The sequence below is a fragment of the Alexandromys fortis genome, unplaced genomic scaffold, assembly GCF_014885135.2.
Source record: "Alexandromys fortis isolate MF-2015 unplaced genomic scaffold, M_Fortis_MF-2015_v1.1 scaffold_16, whole genome shotgun sequence".
NCBI lineage: Eukaryota > Metazoa > Chordata > Mammalia > Rodentia > Cricetidae > Alexandromys > Alexandromys fortis.
The window spans coordinates 18,005,984-18,024,035 of NW_026067893.1; the positions used below are offsets into that span (position 1 = coordinate 18,005,984).

Genomic DNA, 18,052 nt, shown 5'->3' on the forward strand with positions numbered 1-18,052 from the left:
AATTTAAATGAAATCAGTTGGGTACTATGTTGGATTATGAAAATTAAAGTGCAGAAAAGCAAGCTGAAAAGGTACTAAAGTCATCTTATGTCTAACCACTCAGTTATAGCTATTACCATGTGGCTCCAGGCTCAGTGCCCCTGTGCACAGATCTGTGTATGTGTGTGAGTCTGCTGGGAGGACATACATGGCTTTCATGGAACACAGGCTGCCTTGTGACCGGGCACTAGGTTCCGTGTCCCACTGTTCTAACGTTTTTGTTCCTATAATCCATCAAAGACGTACCTTTATTTTATTTTTTTAAGATTTATTTATTTATTATGTATACAACATTCCTTCCATGTATGCTTGCATGCCAAAAGAGGGCACAAGGTCTCATTACAGATGGTTGTGAGCCACCATGTGGTTGCTGGGAATTGAACTCAGGACCTCTAGAAGAGCAGTCAGTGCTCTTAACCGCTGAACCATCTCTCCAGCCCAAAGGTGTACCTTTATAATGAGAAAGACGAATCTACCAAAACGACCTGTGCTATGGCCCAGAGTTTCATCACGCTGGCTCTGAGGAAGGCTGCCACACTGCTGTCAGTTAGCCGCCATCAGAGCCAGTTAGCAAGGGTTCCTGGAGACGGTTCCAGGGCTTGAGGAATAGTTGTGTTGCAGAAGGCACAGATTGGTGGCCATTCCAGGAAAGAATGTTTAGATCAATAAGGTAAAGCCTTGGCGTTGACGAGAACCCCTGTCACACGGAGACGATGCTTCTCACAGCAGTTAGGGGCTTGGTCTGGGGCACATGTCGATGGTCTGGCAACTTGGAGCATCACCGAAGCCCCCTCTGATCCTACTATAAAAGGGACAGGAACAGAGAGTCTCAGGCACAGAGAGTGATGGGTCAAATGAATTACTGGCTTGTCACCTTTGATTGACAGCCTGGGCCCTAGGGTTCTGTCATCTCTCAGTTGTTTTCCTTGGGAGCACACCCAGCACTGGAGAACTGTCCTGCCCTCATCTTTCAGATGGTCACGATGGCAACTCAGGTGAGCACTGAGTTTCCTGGGGGCATTGTCTAGACCACATAGCTCTCAACACAATCCAGGACAAAGTGTCTTGGGCTTGGTTTGAGCTCATGGCCATACCTGGAACTTTTGGTCACTGTTTGGTTAAGTGAGAGTGATTGACAGGTGAACATGGAGTGTGTGTGTGTGTGTGTGTGTGTGTGTGTGTGTGTGTGTGATGTGGGAGGTCCTACTGTATATGTGTTGCTTTTATTGGTTAATGAATAAAGCTGCTTTGGCCTATGGCAGGGCAGAATATAGCCAGGCTGGAAGAGATATATAGAGAGAGTAGGTGGAGTCAAAGAGATGCCCAGTAGCTGCTGAAGGAATCAGATGCCAGAACTTTACCCGGTAAGCCGCAGCCTTGTGGCGATACACAGAATAATAGAAATGGGTTAATTTAAGATATAAGAGGTAGCAAGAAAGATGCCTAATTTGTTGGCCAAGCAGTGTTGTAGCTTATGTAGTTTCTGTGTGGTTATTCGGGTCTGGGCAGCTGGGAAATGAACGAGCAGTCTCTATTTGTGTGTATTGGGTGCGGCATTTAGGTTGATGAAAAGCATGCAGGTGATGGTGGCAGGGGTGGGGAAGAAGAGTGGGTGTGGCTCCTGCCTCAGGGATGGATTAGATGCTGGATGGGACATCCAGCTGGGGTCTGAGTGTGTGTTGAGGTGGCTCAGACAGCGCACGAACTTTCTGGTACTGAAGTTTTCAGAGAACTTTCCCTTTGGCATGGCCTGGCTTCATGAGGCTGAGCAGATGCTTTGGGAAGAGGAATTGCAGGATGGAGTCTGAAAGAACACGAGGAGGCGGGGTGGAAAAGGGCCATACAGCTTCTGACATGGGGTCTGTGTCTAGCCTGCCAGTGAGGATGCAGGTCAGAATCTGTTCTCGTTTCTGTAGGAGGGCCAAGGAAAGGGCGGATGTGACCTTCGAAGGGAAGACAGGGCAGACACCCAGGGTGGTGGGAGAGGAGGAGCCACAGCAATAGGTCCGGCCTCTGGAATAGGATTTCAGGCTCCTTGACCAGGTCCTCCAGGTTTCTAACTGCCTCAGGAATGGCCTTATGGGCTCCTGTATAAACCCTTCATTGGCTCCTTGCTTTTTCTCTGCTTGCTTTCTCAGGCACTGTGCTTGCTTGGACCCACAGCCCCCAACTCTTTGTCTCCCACTCCCACTCAAACTTAAACTGACTGACTCAGTGGCTTTTCCTTGAGTTTGCTCCATGCTTCCTCAGGCAGGCCTTTCTTGTCTTGTGGTACTCAGCTGAAGTCTCACTGCCTCAGTGTTCCCGAACTGCATGACCCTCCCGTGTTTCTCCTGCCAGCATAAGGCACTGCCACCCATGATGATATTGCAGTGTCCCCAAGGGCAGCCATGGTCTTTACCTGTTTATGAGGCTGTCACAATTGGCACCCTTCATTTTATGGGTACAGAGTCTGAGGTTTGGTTAGGATAACATAGAATGTTCCCCACCCCCCACCAGATTCCTCTGGGACCTATCTCTCCATCTAGGTGAGTCCCCAGAGTAGAGTCACCTTTGTGGGTTTCTGCAACCCCCAGCCATGTGCCATGTTCATGGTTCCTGCTGCTGGAATGTGAACCGCATAGAGGCTCAGGCTTGATGGACTTCTTGGCTGGGAGGGTGAGAGCGTGCTGAGGTAACCGGCTTGATCCGGGCCAGGTGGAGGGGAGTCTGAGCTGAGCCCTGGGGGCCCAGACCACTCAGTTCACCACTTCCTTTCCCCCCTTTCTCTGCCAGGGAGCTCAATGGCAACAACATCACACGGATCCATAAGAATGACTTCGCTGGGCTGAAGCAGCTCCGAGTGCTGTGAGTATGGGTTGCTGTCCCCCTCAGGGTCTGCCTCTCTCCTCACTCCCTGCCTTGGGTCTCTAGACGGAGTTCTGGAGGGAGAGGTAGGGAATCACAAGCTAGCCCAGGCCTTCTGTTGTGGAGTCAGGAGCCTCCTGAGTGGATGAGGGGTGATGCTGAGCGTCCTGACCCAGAGAGGCTACTGCCTTTCACGTGGCTGAAAAGAACGGCGGAGGACTTGAATGGGAGTCTTGGCCCTTTCTATCTCTGGGACTGAAGGAAGAGCAGGCGGCATGGAAAATCCACAGGTCTCTGCTTAGCTTGGTTTTCTCTAGTGGAGCACCAATAGCTGGAACCTGAACTACAGACAGGCTTTGCTTAGGCTCTGGAGGCTGAGATGCTGGATCAGTCCTGATCTGTCTGCTGGGACGTCACTTGGTCTGGCTCCCCGAGCACACGGAGAGGACTCACTAATCCCTGGGTACCAGGGCTCACCCCGATTACCACATCACCTTCCCAGTGTCCCTAACAGCCCTGCCTCTAAAACATCATACAGGGCTGTAGATTCAATGTATGGGATGGAGGGGTGGAGAGCACAATGCATCAGATGGAAGGGTGGGAAATGCAGCGTAGCCATCCTCTCCAGCGATCTCAGAAGGACTCCTCGGTGAGGCCGCAGGCCCTAGCCAAGCGGGTGCTGGGGGAGGCAGAAGACAGGCATGACTTCACTCAGCTGTCCGAGTGGAGATCCTGGAAGTGGCCAGTACTGCCCGGCTAAGCAGCGGCCCATCTGTAGTGCCTGCCAGGCAGTGCAGAGATGAGAGGCTCGTTTTGGGTCTCCACCCCTCTGTGCTCTGCTGATATTGGGGAGCAGAGGCAGCCTTGGCACACAGGGATCCGACCTCACCCCCTCAGTTAGCTTTGGAGGCCATGCCCCATCTGGCTGGCAGGAAACTCACCATCACACAAGCAGAACCCCTTAGCTCCCACTCAGAATAGTTAGTACAAGTGTTCAGAACTGCACACTTCACAGTTCTGGGGGCCTTGGGGTGAGTGGGGCGGGGGGCTTGTGGATGATCCACCTTGAGGTTGGGGGCAATGAGTTCCTGGAGTCTTTGCTGCTCTAGAACCGACCCACATTGACCAAAACTTTCCTCTTCCCATCCTGGGGAGTCCTCCTCTCTTCCTGGAACCCCTCCCATAGGCCTCCAGCAGAGAGAAAAGTATACATTAAAACCCTGCCCGAAGCATGCAAGAGCATGCAACCCATCTGCTAGGGAGAGGAGAGGGGGAGAGAACGCAGGAGAAAAAGTACTTCAGCATCTCCAAAATGATCACGCAGCATCCCATCTCTTGGTGAAAAATGCTGCCCACCAGTCAGATGCTCCGAATCAGAGCATGCTGGTGGGGAAGTTGCAGAATCCCATGAAGCCAGGTGGTTGCTTGGCCTGGGCACCCGCTCCTTTAGTCAGCAGATGGGCCTAGGCGGACTATGGTGCAGACAGTGGGGGTGTTGTCTGGCAACTAGCATTCTTGCTTATGTGTGTGGGCTCTGCCCAGTTGGGATAGCTTTCCTCCGCCGTGCTGGCCATGTCTCTTGGGTGCATGCTCTGGGCCAAAGCACAGCATGTGCCCCCGAAGCCTAGCACCTTCGTCGAGCATAGCGTGAGCATTGGCACTGTGCCGCTCTGCCAGCCAGAGTTTGCCGTGGGACCTGAGCCAGGGAATGTGTGAAGCTGTGACCACTTCAGTTAAAACTAGGATCTACCTGGGGCCTGGGAAAGGCTCATGTCCCACTTCTGAGCCCACATTGCTCTAGTAAAGCTTGTTGGAGTTCCTAGGAACTCTTGCTTAGCATCCTATAGCTCTTTTGTCTCTTTGTCTCCCAGGCAGCTGATGGAGAACCAGATTGGAGCTGTGGAGCGTGGAGCTTTTGATGACATGAAGGAGTTGGAGCGACTGTGAGTATAGGATGAAGGCTGGGGAGTGTGCTGGGGTTGCCAGAGAGGGTGTCAGCAGGCCTGAAGTGTGTGTGTGTGGGGTCCCAGCCTCACCCTGTGTCAGCAGGCCTATAGCCTATAGTAAGGACTGAGGTAGGGGGTCCCAGCCTCACCCTGCCTGACAGTGCCTTGTGAGATGCTAATAGAGAAAAAAATAGTAACCAGCCCCCATTCCCATCCACAGTGTAGCCCTGCTGTTAATCTCAGAATATGTGATGGCAAAAATTCATCCAACTGGAATTCCTTCCGCCCATCTTTCCTGAGGGGTGGCTGCCATTCATTGATTTTGGATTCATAAAGGATGTCATTGGTGTGCCGAGCAGAAATACCAGGGAAGCTTCCTGTAACTGGAGGTTTCTCTCCCGCCCACCAGTTCCCGAATAACCACTCTGAGGCTTAATATTAATTACTAACTGTTTGGCCTAGTAGCTCAGGCTTGTTATTAACTAGCTCTTACAACTTAAAATAACCCATTTTTATTATTCTATATTTTACCACGAGGCTTATGGCTTGTTACCTCTCACATCTTGCTTCCCTTATGGCTGCTGGCATCTTCCTGATTCCACCCCCCTTTTCCCTTTATCTTTGCTTGGATTTCCTGCCTGGCTCTATTCTCCTTGGCTATTGGCCAAATCAGCTTCTTTATTAACCAATGTTAATAAGACATATTCACGGCATATAGAGGAGGGCATCACACATCAGTCCCCGAACCTGAGGCATGTTGTCTTAGCTACAGGGCCGCAGCACAGCAATGAGGAAGTAGAGACATTCTCAGGGTTTCATGGCTTGCTTCTGAGTGAGGCTTTCAATTTTGAAACCGGGTCTTGTTAAATTTTCTTTATTTTACATTGGTGATAAAGAAAAAGAAAAGAACCTGGTGGGTGATGATGGGAGCAGACACTTCACCCCTTTACTGTGGTCAACCATTTGATCCTGCAAAATGGTTTGGATGCAGATGCTAGGTGGGAGAGTTCCAAAGGTCATGTTCTTGGACCAGAAAGTTCATTTTATATTAAGGAACTGACTGGAAAACTGGCTAGAAATTCATAATTCTGGGTATTCTTTGCAAATTACCAAAAATTAAAAAGAGCCATTTGGGTGGAGGTAAGATACGTCAAGACTGAAACACCAACATCCCTGGGATGTGCTCAGAACGTGAATTAGAAAGGCAGAAACTGATGTTTGTATAACTAAAATCAGAGAGCGCATGCGTGTGAGAGAGAGACAGAGACAGAGTGTCAGGAGTGTTGAAGAGGAGGGAAACAGTTGAGACCATTAGCTCTTAATAATGCCAAGAGGAGGCAATGGGATACTTCTCTTTTGTTCTTTGTGCTTCTTTTCTTCCTCTTTTCCCTTAATTTTCTCACGACGACTTTCTATGGCAATCACAGCTAATTCTGAGTGCCTTCCGCTGCCAGGTGCTAGGTGAAGCCCTTGACCCTGTAGCACGCCATCTAACCCCGAGATAATGCTCCTGCCAGTGGCATTCCACAGATGAGAGACCGAGGTGCCCAGGGGCTAAGCCTCCTGTGCAGAAGAAGGGATTAAAACCAGATTGTTTTGCCTTCAAAGCTTAGACTCTTAATGAGTAAGACCTAATTAATCTCTCCCCTTTCATTTTTTATGCCAAAGAAAACAAAACATTAAACAAAGAGAAAAGGCATGTTTGCTTCACTGTCTTCTTGCCGCCCAGAAGATCCCCCCCCCCCCCCCCCCCCCGCGCCTTAAACTAAGCAGTCAGCCATCCAGCGCTAGGCCAGATGTTCACTCTGTGTTTGCTTTCTTTAAAGCCCTTATAGTAAAATACCTGGCTCTAAGAGCCTGACTTGGCTCTCATCCGTCCCACCCTCCTCTGGTGCTGCCTGGCTTTGGCAGGGATGAGAAGGTGGGAGGGGTCTAGACTTGACAAGGCCTGGCCCTGCTGCTGCCACCTGAGGCTTGGCAGAGCCTTCCTCTTGGTCATAACTTGTCACTGCAGACCTTGTCCCTTCTGTCCGTTTCAGCTCTGTTTCTCCGGCTGGGTCACCAGCCACTCCCCAGTGGGCAGTTACTCTGTCCCTAGGGGTGTCAGGTACGCACTGTGCACCCCTTCAGTGAGCAGCCAGTGCAATGGCCATCTGCTCTGATTTGTGGGAGACCATGGGGATTGGTTTGTGAAAGCTGGTGGAAGTGGGGGGCCAAAATAAAAACGCCCAGACTGTGAACATAGCGTTTTCAATTAAAATGGAAATGTGTGTTTATTGGCCCCCTTCCCAGCCTCACCCCCTCCATCCCCATCCTGAGAATTTCTCTATTCCTTTCAGTATGAGACAGTGACTCGGGTACAGTATGGCTTTATTCACCCAAACCACACACCCAAACTGGGTATTATTTTTTTGTTTGGGTTTCTTGAAGGTAGAATGAGTTTTCTTTTCAGCACCTTGGAAGCAATTTGGGTTGAGAATTAATCTTTTGACTGAATTCAACAGTCCTTCAATTGGCAGCTTTACTTTTTTCCCTCTAAGATCCTTCCAAAGCAGCCAATGTAATTTTCATATAGATGACTCTCTTCCCAGTGGCATTTCATTTATTTGTGAATGAATTTGATTGAATCGCATAATCCTACTTCTAAGTACCTGTAGTAGCATAAACAAATTGGAGAGCGGACATAGCTTGTTCTCCCAAGCAGCTGGGGAAAGTGTGTGCGGAAGTCGGAGTGTGAGGTCCTGGGAGTCATGAGGCCTGAGTCATGGCCAGAGCTGTCCTGTTGCATAGTGGTCACAGTCATGGAGCATGCCCAGTTGCCTGGGAAGGCAGCTATGGATGGGAGCTGCAAAAAATGTCAGCTTCAGAGGCCTACATCAGCCCAGAGATGCTTGCATGAACCGCTTCCCTATTGGCTCTCAAGAAGGCAACTCAGCAAAGTCAGCACGTATCTGATGAGGACCAAGCCATGTGGCAAGATGGCAGCATTAAACCTGTACTCCTGGGGGTCTGCAAGGAGGAGGGTATGTCCTTGAGTGAGAGCATTGTTATCACACCCGAGAGGAGAACCCACCTTTCCCTCTGTTTCTGTCCTATGAGGGGAAGGCGAGGAGCATCTGTCTTGGTGTCAGGAGTTCAGAAAGGCTGGCTAAGTGGCGGGAGCCCTCAGCTACTGTGATCCTTCTGAGGTACCCATGTGCCTCTGGCTGCAGTGGTTATTCCTTCAGCGTCCTTTGATTTTCAGTATAAATTAGTCGTTGAATTCCCTCCCTTTCCCTCCCCCTTCTGAATGTTCTTAAAGATTGAAGCCAGAAAAATGAGAAAGTCTTGGAAGAAAACAAAACTAAACTAAACCTAGCAATTACCAGGCAGGGTAAACACAAGATTAATTTATTGGACTGGGGCTAAGGGACGGGGAGAGATCCCATGTCTGCTCTTGTTGTTTTAAGGCTTACACTGGCAGTCCCTTTTCTTCTGAGCCAATGATGTGTTTCCCTCGGAGCCGGCTCTTTAAAGTCAGTTTCTTCCAACCGGTCTCCTAAAGCTGTAAATCTGATGTCTGTCCTGTGCGGGAACATGGTGGTCCCCAGTGTGGTGACAAAGGCTTTTCTCACGTATCAGATGAAAGAAGACCTCAGAGGAGGTAACCGAAGATGCATTTCTGCAGGCTGCGTGGAGCTCAGTCTCTTCCTGTGAGTCCAGAAGGTTTTTTGCTGAGCTGGCTCATGGTTAGTCAGTGAGAGAATAACGTGGGGACGTCTGTGTAACATGCCGTGAGGACGCCTTGCTGAAGATTGTGTTGCAAGAGTCACCTTTTTTTTTTAATATTTATACTATCATCTGCTATAGTTTCTCAAAAGTTAGACATCATCCTTTGCTGCATTCTAGACCCTGGTGATAAGGAATTAGCAGCTTTAGTTTGAAACAGCTACTCCTCAGTGGCAGGTCTGGATCCTTATGATGCTCTATCTTCCCATAAGGCAAATTCCAGACCCAGACTTCTGGCTCCTGCCTGTGTGTATAGCACTGGCCCCAGAACAGCAGTTCTTGACCTGTGGGTCACGACCCCTTTGGGGGTCAAATTACCCTTTCACAGGGGTGACATATCAGACATTCTACTTATTAGATAATTACATTACGATTCATAGCAGTAGCAAAATTGCAGTTAAGAAGTAGCAAGGAAATAATTTTATGGTTGGGGGTCGCCACAGCATGAGGAACTGCATTGAAGGCTTGCAGCATTAGGAAGGTTGAGAGCTACTACCTATAATATTGGAAACTATGAAAGCACTACCTGGGCATTGAAAATCAAAGCATGGCTGGGCATAGCTCAGTTCTAGCACTTTCCTGGCATTCATGAAGCTTGGGTTTACCCCTCAGCGCTGAAATAAAACCTCTGCTGTCTGACAAGAAATAAACTTCCGAATAGGGGCACGCCAGAATTTGAATATCTTTTTTACTGTAATTTGAGTTTATTTATTTTTATTTTTTAAATATATTTATTTGCTGTTTTGAGACAGGATCTCTCTGTGTAGCCCTGGCTGGGTTCAAACTCACGGAGCTCTGCCTGCTTCTGTCTCTGAAGTGCTGGGATTAGAGGCATGCACTTCCATGCTCACCGAGAGCATTCATTTTCAATAATAATAATAATAATAATGATAATAATAATAATGCTATTTTCATTAAAAAAGGAACCATAGCCAACAATAAAATAAAAACAAAAGAAAAGCCCCACCAGCTAGACAAGCAGAAATCAGCACTGCCTAGGCAACCATGGACAAAGCACTCAAGCTCTGCGATATCCTACCTCATTAGGACCTAGTGCACATTTCATAAGGTCAGGGATACAACTCACCGCTGGGATTATCTGGGGATCAGATCTTGGTGGATCGTGAGGGGGATAAACAAAGTAGGAAGGTCACGCTTGCTGTTTAGTTGAAGGCTCATCCCCCTCTGGTGCTGTATAGCAGAGTGGCCACTCACAGATGAGCTGTGTCTTAGAGAAGAAGTCTTGGGGACTCTGCTCTGGTCCTAAAGACTTGGAATGCAGGGCTTTCTGGCCTGCGTGGCCATCTCTGAAACACTCACATGACTCCCGCCTCTCCTGTTGCCTTTTCCAGACGACTGAACCGCAACCAGCTGCACGTGCTGCCTGAACTGCTGTTCCAGAACAATCAAGCTCTATCCCGACTGTGAGTTATGAGTTATGCGTGTGGGTTGCTCCCCACCCTGTGGGGAATGCGGGATGGAACCAGTGGCCTTGACCTTGGGCTAGTGTTTTCTGATGGCAGGAAAGGCTCCAAATCGAAGGCCAGACCTTTCTATGGGAAGTCTGTGTGGGGCACTTTTCCAGGCAAGAGTTTGAAAGGATCCTAGTCCAGCTGCATGTGTTCTCTGTAGCTTTGGAGCCTATCCTGGAACTCACTCTGTAGACCAGGTTGGCCTCGAACTCACAGAGATCTGCCTGCTTCTGCCTCCCGAGTGCTGGGATTAAACCACTGCCCACTTGCTGTGGACATTCTTACGACCTTGTCACTGCCTTGTGTGCCTGTCTTGGGTTGACCCTGTTTCTATTTTCAGATCTGTCTACCTTTAGACTTAAGCGCTCCGTGTGTTTATTTCTGATGCTGTAAAGCCATAGCTTTGCTGGATGTCAGTGCACTTCTTCCAAGTACAAAGGATACTGCCTGATTGTTGCTCTATTAGTCTCCATGATTTTGAGTTGTTCTACGGTCTATTCTGTTTTGTGGGATCCGGAGTTGGATGGGACTTTCTGATTCACTAAGGAATCTCCGGCGCAGGCCCCCACCCCACCAGCCTAGGCTCTATGTTTGTCTACCTCTATGACAGGGAGTTCATTATAGGACTACTATCTTGCATATCAGAAAGTTCTTAACCTTGAGCCTCCCATTTGCTCTCTAATAACATGTTTTTCTTAATTTTTTTTATTTCTGCAACTATGTCCTGTTGTTTGTTTTCTAGAGGGTTATTTTTCAAATTTTAAACTGGAAGATACTTGAATCCTCTTCATGGTGGTTATTAGCAATCTTGATAACACTGGGGTGAGGACCTCAGCATGGGGTGGGAGGCGGTCTGGGAAACGGTACATCAAGGGTCAGATGGTCCAGGGTTTCTCAGTGTGATTTTGCTGGGAGCCAGCCTTTCTTCCTGAATATTGTAAGCTACCAGCTGAGCTGGGGTGGGCACCCATGCTGGAGGGTGACCTGCCATGAATGTCTGTTGTATCTGTGATAATGCAGGTTCCCTTGCAAGGAACTCCTGCACCTGGCACATGCGACTGCAAGGAAAGGCAGTGTCTCCAGCTTTATCTCCGTAAGGTTGGAGAGGCAAACTGATATCCTCGGAGTCGCTGTGAAGCCTCCTTGACTCCTAGGCAGGCAGTATTCATGTTTCGTATTTCAATAGGAATTTTGGAGCAAAGGTCTTCCACACTTTGACAAATATTAAGTAACCAGACTTCATAACCAAACTGGCATATGGAAATCCACTCAAGGAGTGAGAAGCCGAAGAAGAGGACACCTGCCCTTGGCACTGCCCTGAACTGGCAGCCAGGAGAAGCAGAGGCCTCAAGGTCCTGTGTGTGGGGTAGGGCGATTTCAAGCTCTAAAGCCAGGACATCTGAATGCTTCCTGCTTTCCAGGCACTGGCTCCCTCGTACTTGAAAGGTAGACATTTTTTATGTAGGTCCATAGCTGGCCCCGGGTGGAGACTTTTCTCCAGCTCCTACCTTGTGCTCTTCCTCTGTTTTGGTTTTATATTGGAGACGGAACCCTGGGTTCCATCTAGAATGTGCCGAGGACACGGTCTACCACGAAGCTACACCTAGGCTTCTCCGTATTTCTGAATCTCCTTTGTAAGCAAGGCAGACAAGCCAGTAGGACTATGCAGAGAATGCCTGTGTAGCTCGTTCCACCAACATCGGCCAATGACTTGAAATCATGACAAGGCCTGTGCACCCTGTGTCCCTCCAGCGTGGGTCATCTTGACAAAAGCACCTTCTGTAGGAGGCTGCTGAGCAAAGCTTTGTGGACTGAGTCTTTGCGCTTGGTGTCTGGGCTCACCCAGCCACTGTGAGCCCCTGTGGGACAGATAAGGAGGGTTGAAAGGTTTAGCTGCTGCTACTCTTTGCTTCATCCCCATCTTGTTCTGCTGACTTGAATATCTGACTTCCAAAACCTCCCTGCTGAATTCTCCAGTTGTTCTGGCCAGAGAGCTCTCAGGCATGCTACCCTGAGGACTGGCCTGGTGAAGGTGTTTTGGGTATAGTAAGTCATGACCACTAAATTCCTAGGCTTCCCCAGGATAGGGACTAAGGCACAGCTGTCCCTCACAGCAACCGAGATGTGAGGATGTTTCTAGTTCCTTCTGGACATCCACCTTGTCTTGCTGCTCCCTGTGCCGCCATCCTGGGCTCCTTGGCAACAAAGGTATCACAGCATCAACCATTGCATTGGCCACAGTGTTGGCTCTCCCCCTACTTCTCGTAACTACATTGATCTGATCTCCGTAGGGTCTTGAGTCCTAACTCTAGAGTCTTGGAACTAGAAATCTGACGAGCCCATTTTAGGCCATGTGGTGGCTGGGGCTCATGGGATCAGTTGGAGCGGTGGTAACGCTGGAGCTGCCTCCTTGGCTGCAGGACCGTGGCATTCCTTAAGAAGGCGTGCCCAGACCAGAACCTTGTTTCTGGTCCCTCCGCCGACTTTCCCTTTGCTTTGGAGGGATCTGTTACTAAGCCCTTCCATCTGGAGAAAATGAAAGACTTTCTTGTGGATGGTTTGCTGAGCCGCGTGAAGGTGGTTTCCAGAGAAGGCATGTGCCGGGGAAGGTGTGGCCCCGGTGGCAGGTGGCACAGGCCATGTTCCAGTCGATCTTGTCCGCAGCTTCCAGAAGTTAAATCCGTCCTGTTTGTTCCATACTGGCAGTTCTCTTCCTTCCAAATGCACGATGCATGTCCCAAAGAGGGGCTTTGTCTTGGATCACAGAGCAGTTAGTTGGATATAAGGCTGGAATTAGGCACTGGGACTCTGGGGGGGTCCATTAATGAGCCCCTAAATGGGTTTAAACCAGGACTTGAAATCTCACTATTGGGGCTCTTCCCCAGGGAGATAAAACCCCAACATAAGTATGCACACTGCAGTGATATTTAAAATATTGAAGAGAACATGGAAATAACCTTAATGTCCCACAGCAGGGAAGTGGTTAGGCAAATTCCAGCTTATCTGCTTGATGGAATACTTAAGCAGTCATCAGAAATGGCCTTCATGGGAGATGTCAAATAATGCAGATGTTTGTGATATCAAAAGCCAGAGTTGTATTGATCCCTGAATTACTCTAAATAATGCATGGAAAATGACTGCAGAATTCTAGTAGGGATTGACTGCGGGTAATTTTTTCTTTTGTGTTTCCCTGATGTTCCTTAAGAAGGACGCATTGTGTTTCTAGTAGGAAACCTGCCAGTTTTGAACGGTAATGGAAAGCCCCCGCGTCTGAGTTCAGACTAATGCTGGTGGCTGGGGAGGCAGCACAGCGGTAGAATGCTTGCCCGGCACACGAGAAGGCCCTAGGTTCCAGGCCCAGTGCCATAAATCCCCACACAAACAACTACTGTCAGAGACACGGTGTGGCTTTCTTTGGACCCGTGGAGCCAGATGCTCTTTTGTGGGACCAAACTAATGTCTACCCCTGAGGGCTGCTGTGAGTTAAAGAGAGAGGAAAAGCTTTGTGCCTTGGCACCAGCCCTGTGGCGTGGGGCAGGTGTCGGGAAGCATGGGGCATCCGTGCTGGGCTTGCTCCGGAGGGGAAAACCTGCCTCCTGCCTCCTAGCCTCAGAGTGACTGATTCCCCACAAGCATTGCCTGTGGCAGTACTGGCTTCCTCTTCTCTGTGGAGACTCAGCCTGGTGTAGCTTTCTTAGCCTTAGCTCAGAACCATATCTTTGCCATGCAGAAACCTGTCCTCAGCTTACCTGTCCTCAGCTTTTGTTTCACTAAGTTAAAATATTTTTTAAAAAATAGGTTCCTCTGCAGAATTACCCAGAAAGTCTGTGCAGGGAGGCTGGTCTGCTGGCCAGCGGAAGGGCTGGAGTTTGGCTTGGAGTTTGACAATCCTGTTGGTCACATTCTTGAGCAGTGGAGGGGACGCCAGCGGAGGACAGTAGGCGATACTGCTCACTCTTAGAGCCCTCAAATTATAGGTAAAGCCTTTGTTCTCCAGCTGAGGGGCCTGGATTTCTTACTGGGTGCTCCTCTCTTCATTTTGCTATTTTTCATTGTGTGTACTTGTGTATGTATGTGTGTGCATATGAATGTGTGCTCATGTGTTGGGGTGCACATTTTGTGTGGGTACATGTGCACACGTATGCACATGGGTGTGGGGCCCAGAAGTCAATACTGAGCATCTCCTTCGATCGTTTTTTATTTTTGTATTGAGACGGGGTCCCTTGCTGCACCCGGAGCGCATCAGCTGGCTCTGGTCAGTCTAGCTAGCCAGCTTGCTCTAGAGATCTCCTGTTTCTGCCGCCCAAGGGTTCATAGGAGGGCACTACACATGCCCAGCATTTAAACGGGTGCTGAAGATCTGCACTGCGGTCCTCACGGTTGGATGGTAAGTCCTCTACTTGTTGAGCCACCCCCACCGCTCCCTAGATTCTCCTTCAGAAAAAGCCCTTGTCTTGCCATGTGACTTAGGCTCTGCAGAATTGAACCTGCAGCCTTTCAGCCTATCCATATCCTGAGGGGGCGGGGGACAAGAAAGGTTCCAGGAACCCTGGCCACAGTAGCAATGATCAAAGAGAATGAATGGAAGGTTGCTCAATGCTGGGTTATGCTGGCAGAGTTTAGCAGCACGATCTGATTTCAGTAGTGGAGTGTTCGTGTGAGGTCAGCAAGCTCCCCTTTTATAGATGAAAGGATGCAAGGTCAGAGGGTTTGTGACATGTTCCAGGGCCGAACCTGCTCTGTCTGTAGCTAAAGCTCATCTTATCACATCTGTCCATTCGCACCCGCCATTCATCCGTACCACCTACATGTATCCGCCTAGATGCCCTCTGTCCCCCAGATCCTCACTATCTTTAACTCCACCTCTTCCTTCATATGTTCTCACCCACCCATTCATCCCGGAGTTCTTTGTGGGCCTCCTGCAGGCCTGCAGGGTCGGTCAAACTTGGGTAGATAGCCCTGTGGCTCCAACTTGCGTATACCTGTCCATGTGGTGACAGTTCACCATACATGTCTCTGGGAGCTACCTGGCTCTCAGACTTCTGCAGGTAGGAGTGGAGGGCAGGCACCAGCTGTTGCATCCGAGTCTCCTGTGCCACTCTGGTGTCAGCTTACAAGGGTTTGGGACCAACTTTTCACTTGCCGCTCAATCCTCAGAGGATATAGAAATGTCGTTTTTCTGAGCTTTCACAGGTTTGTTACTAGAGGGACATGTTCGAGTTCCGATAACTTCTCCAGAGTGGCCAATCCCAGGCTTCACTTGGCAAGGTGGGGCCAAGTGCTTGTGTGCTTGCCTGTCCTAGCCTCTGTCCCCCGAGGTCTGAGAGACAAGATGTTCCTCTCTGGCTGGCTGCGTCCTTAACTCATCCACAAATTGCTTTGGACACTCAGGTCTTCTGGGCTTTCATTCAGCCTTGAAGTCCTATGCATCCGGACCAGACTGACTTCTTGGTCTCTGTAGGTTTCGGTAGGCTTGGGAGGGGGCAGGCAGTTATTGAGGCAGCCCAGGGCATCTACTTCCCATGTGTGTATATATCCCTGTCATAAGGACCACGATAACTCATTAACAAGGCTCTGGTGGTAGGAGCCAGGCTGTGAGCCTGCGCAGCCCTGTGGAAGAATGCCTGACCCTTGTGACCCCATCTCAAGCTGGGTTTAATTAAACTGTCAGCACTGGTCAGAAGAACAAAGCATCCCTTCCCGCCAGGGCCCAGCCCCCATCAGAGGCAGGAGGCTACGCCACTGAAACAAATAGCTGTACAGAATGGATCTGTCTCGCCTCTGAGGGAAATTACCCGAAGCAGAAGGTGACCTCGCTATTACCACACGTCCAGGCCAGGAGGCAGAACTGCTGAGCTTGGCCAGCTTCTGGAAAGATGCGGAGGGCTGTGTGGGAAGCAGGACTCCCAGGTGGCACCCAGCTCCTATGGAGCCTCCCCTCCTGTCTGTGCTGCCCACAAGGGTCCTTGCTCGTTGTCCACCACTCCTTAGCATCCCTCAGAAATTTCTTGAGTTTGTCCAGAGAGAAGAAGCCTGTGAGGGGCTCAGGGTGTTAATGATAGCAATGGCTTTGCTTAGATGCTTAGAGGAAAAGCTAGTCCAAGCAGGGTCATCTCTAGAGGACGTTTCTGCTTCTAGCACATTCTCACGTGTCATGAAGCTCTGGGGAGTGCCGGAAAGATAGCTCAGCAGGCCCAAACGCTTGTCTGTACACACTGGACAATGAACCCGACCTGCAACCCAGGGCAGGAGAGAACTGATTCCTCAAAGTGTCTTCCAGCCTCTGCACACGTCATAAGCATGTGCTCATCCCCACCCCACAGGCACAATGATGAAACAGAATTAAAACACTAAACCAAAAAGGCGGCTCCAAGCCAGGAGTAGTGGCACATGCCTTTAGTCCCCACACTCGGGAGGCAGGTGGATCTCTGTGAGTTCAAGGCCAGCCTGGTCTATAGAGCAAGTCCAAGGAAAGTCAGAGCTACATTGTAAGATCCTGTCTCTAACAACAAAGAAATAAAAAAACAAAAGACCCACCACCAACAAAAAACCTAAACCAATTCCAGGGAGATATGGGTGGTCCCATCTCCCTAACTTGCTTGCCTGTTTGCAGATTTATTTTTTCTGGGGAGTCCCCTTTAATACCTTCTGGGCTTAGTGTTAAGTGACTGACCCAGGTCTCAAACAAGAAGCATGAGAATCCAGGTTTGAACACCTGATTCCCAATCCATGCACTTTACTGCTCAACTAGAGTGACGTGTGTGTGTGTGTGTGTGTGTGTGTGTGTTTGTAAAAATGTAGGCTTTCAGAGTCATCACAGGTTCTGAGATTGCTAAATAGGGGACCTTCTGCCCTAACCGACTCTACCTAGATACAATCTCCCCAAACCTCTGTCGCTCCATCTCCCTGACTGGACTTCTGTTCTGCTTTCTGTTTTTAAGGCTTTGTCTGTCCTATGTCACTTAAATGGACACAGCAGTACTTGCAACTGAATGGCTTATTTCCCTTAGCACAGATTCTTTCTGCGGTCTCTTCGTATTGCTCTTTTTACCGACTAGGTAATATGCCACAGCTTGGATATCCCACCTTCTCTGTATCTGTCCAGCTGCAGATGGTCCTGGGTCACATTGCCCATCTGTGCTCTGTCAGCCGTCGCTAGAACCTCAGTTAGAGCCCTTCATAATCCTGGGCCCTCCTTTCCTCGCCTGTTGAACAGAATCTCACACAGAATTTGCCTTGCTTTCTCTGACACAAATGGGTTCTTCGGGCTGACTAGCCTCTCACCATGTTCCTGCTGGTCGACTATTGAAAGTCTGTGGGAGGAGAGGCTCACCTTTCCTGCCCTTCCTCACTAATCCGGGATGTCACACTGTGAGTCTGGGTAGGGCCCTGGCTCCTATTTAGTGGGCTTGGTTTCACTTGGTTCCACTTGGGTTCAGTCTTGGCCTGTGGCCCACGGACACAGTGCTGGTTGTTCAGGCTAAGACTATCTATTTGCGGCACATTAAGCGGTAAGTGGTGTGTTGAAAGAGTTGTCTGGGCACCCTACGATGAGGGCAGTCACAGACACAGACAAGACCCCTGCTTTCAGGAGCTGGGAAGTAGATCTGGAAGTGCCTGAGGAGTGGCTGAGGAGGGCGTGCCTTGTAGCTGGAGCAGGTGGGCAGGGGTTCCGATGAAGATGGGTTTGGGAGCGAGCGAGCGAGAGAGAGAGAGAGAGAGAGAGAGAGAGAGAGAGAGAGAGAGAGAGACTGTCTGTCACAGGGTTAGGATTTGTAGCCTGAACCACCCTGACTCCAATTTTGATGGTGACGGGCCTGGAACCTGGTATCTCCATCAAGTCCTTTTTTTTAACAAAATACTGTAGCCTGGGTGATTCTATTTCCTGCTTGGGCATCCTAGGACACATCAAGGCATCCCAAGGGACTCAAAGCACAGCTGATGGGGTTCCTAGGACACTCTGAGCCTGTGCTGCAATTC

At 49.6% G+C, this 18,052-nt stretch overlaps 1 protein-coding gene across 1 annotated transcript in view; it reads left to right on the plus strand.

The window, feature by feature from the left end:
* The window catches only part of Slit1 (slit guidance ligand 1), a 142,524-nt gene that overhangs the window by 14,063 nt on the left and 110,409 nt on the right, over nt 1–18,052 (plus strand). Inside the window, 3 exon segments of the mRNA XM_050147006.1 lie at nt 2,815–2,886; nt 4,758–4,829; nt 9,953–10,024. Of these exon segments, the coding sequence (XP_050002963.1) occupies nt 2,815–2,886; nt 4,758–4,829; nt 9,953–10,024 (216 nt within the window).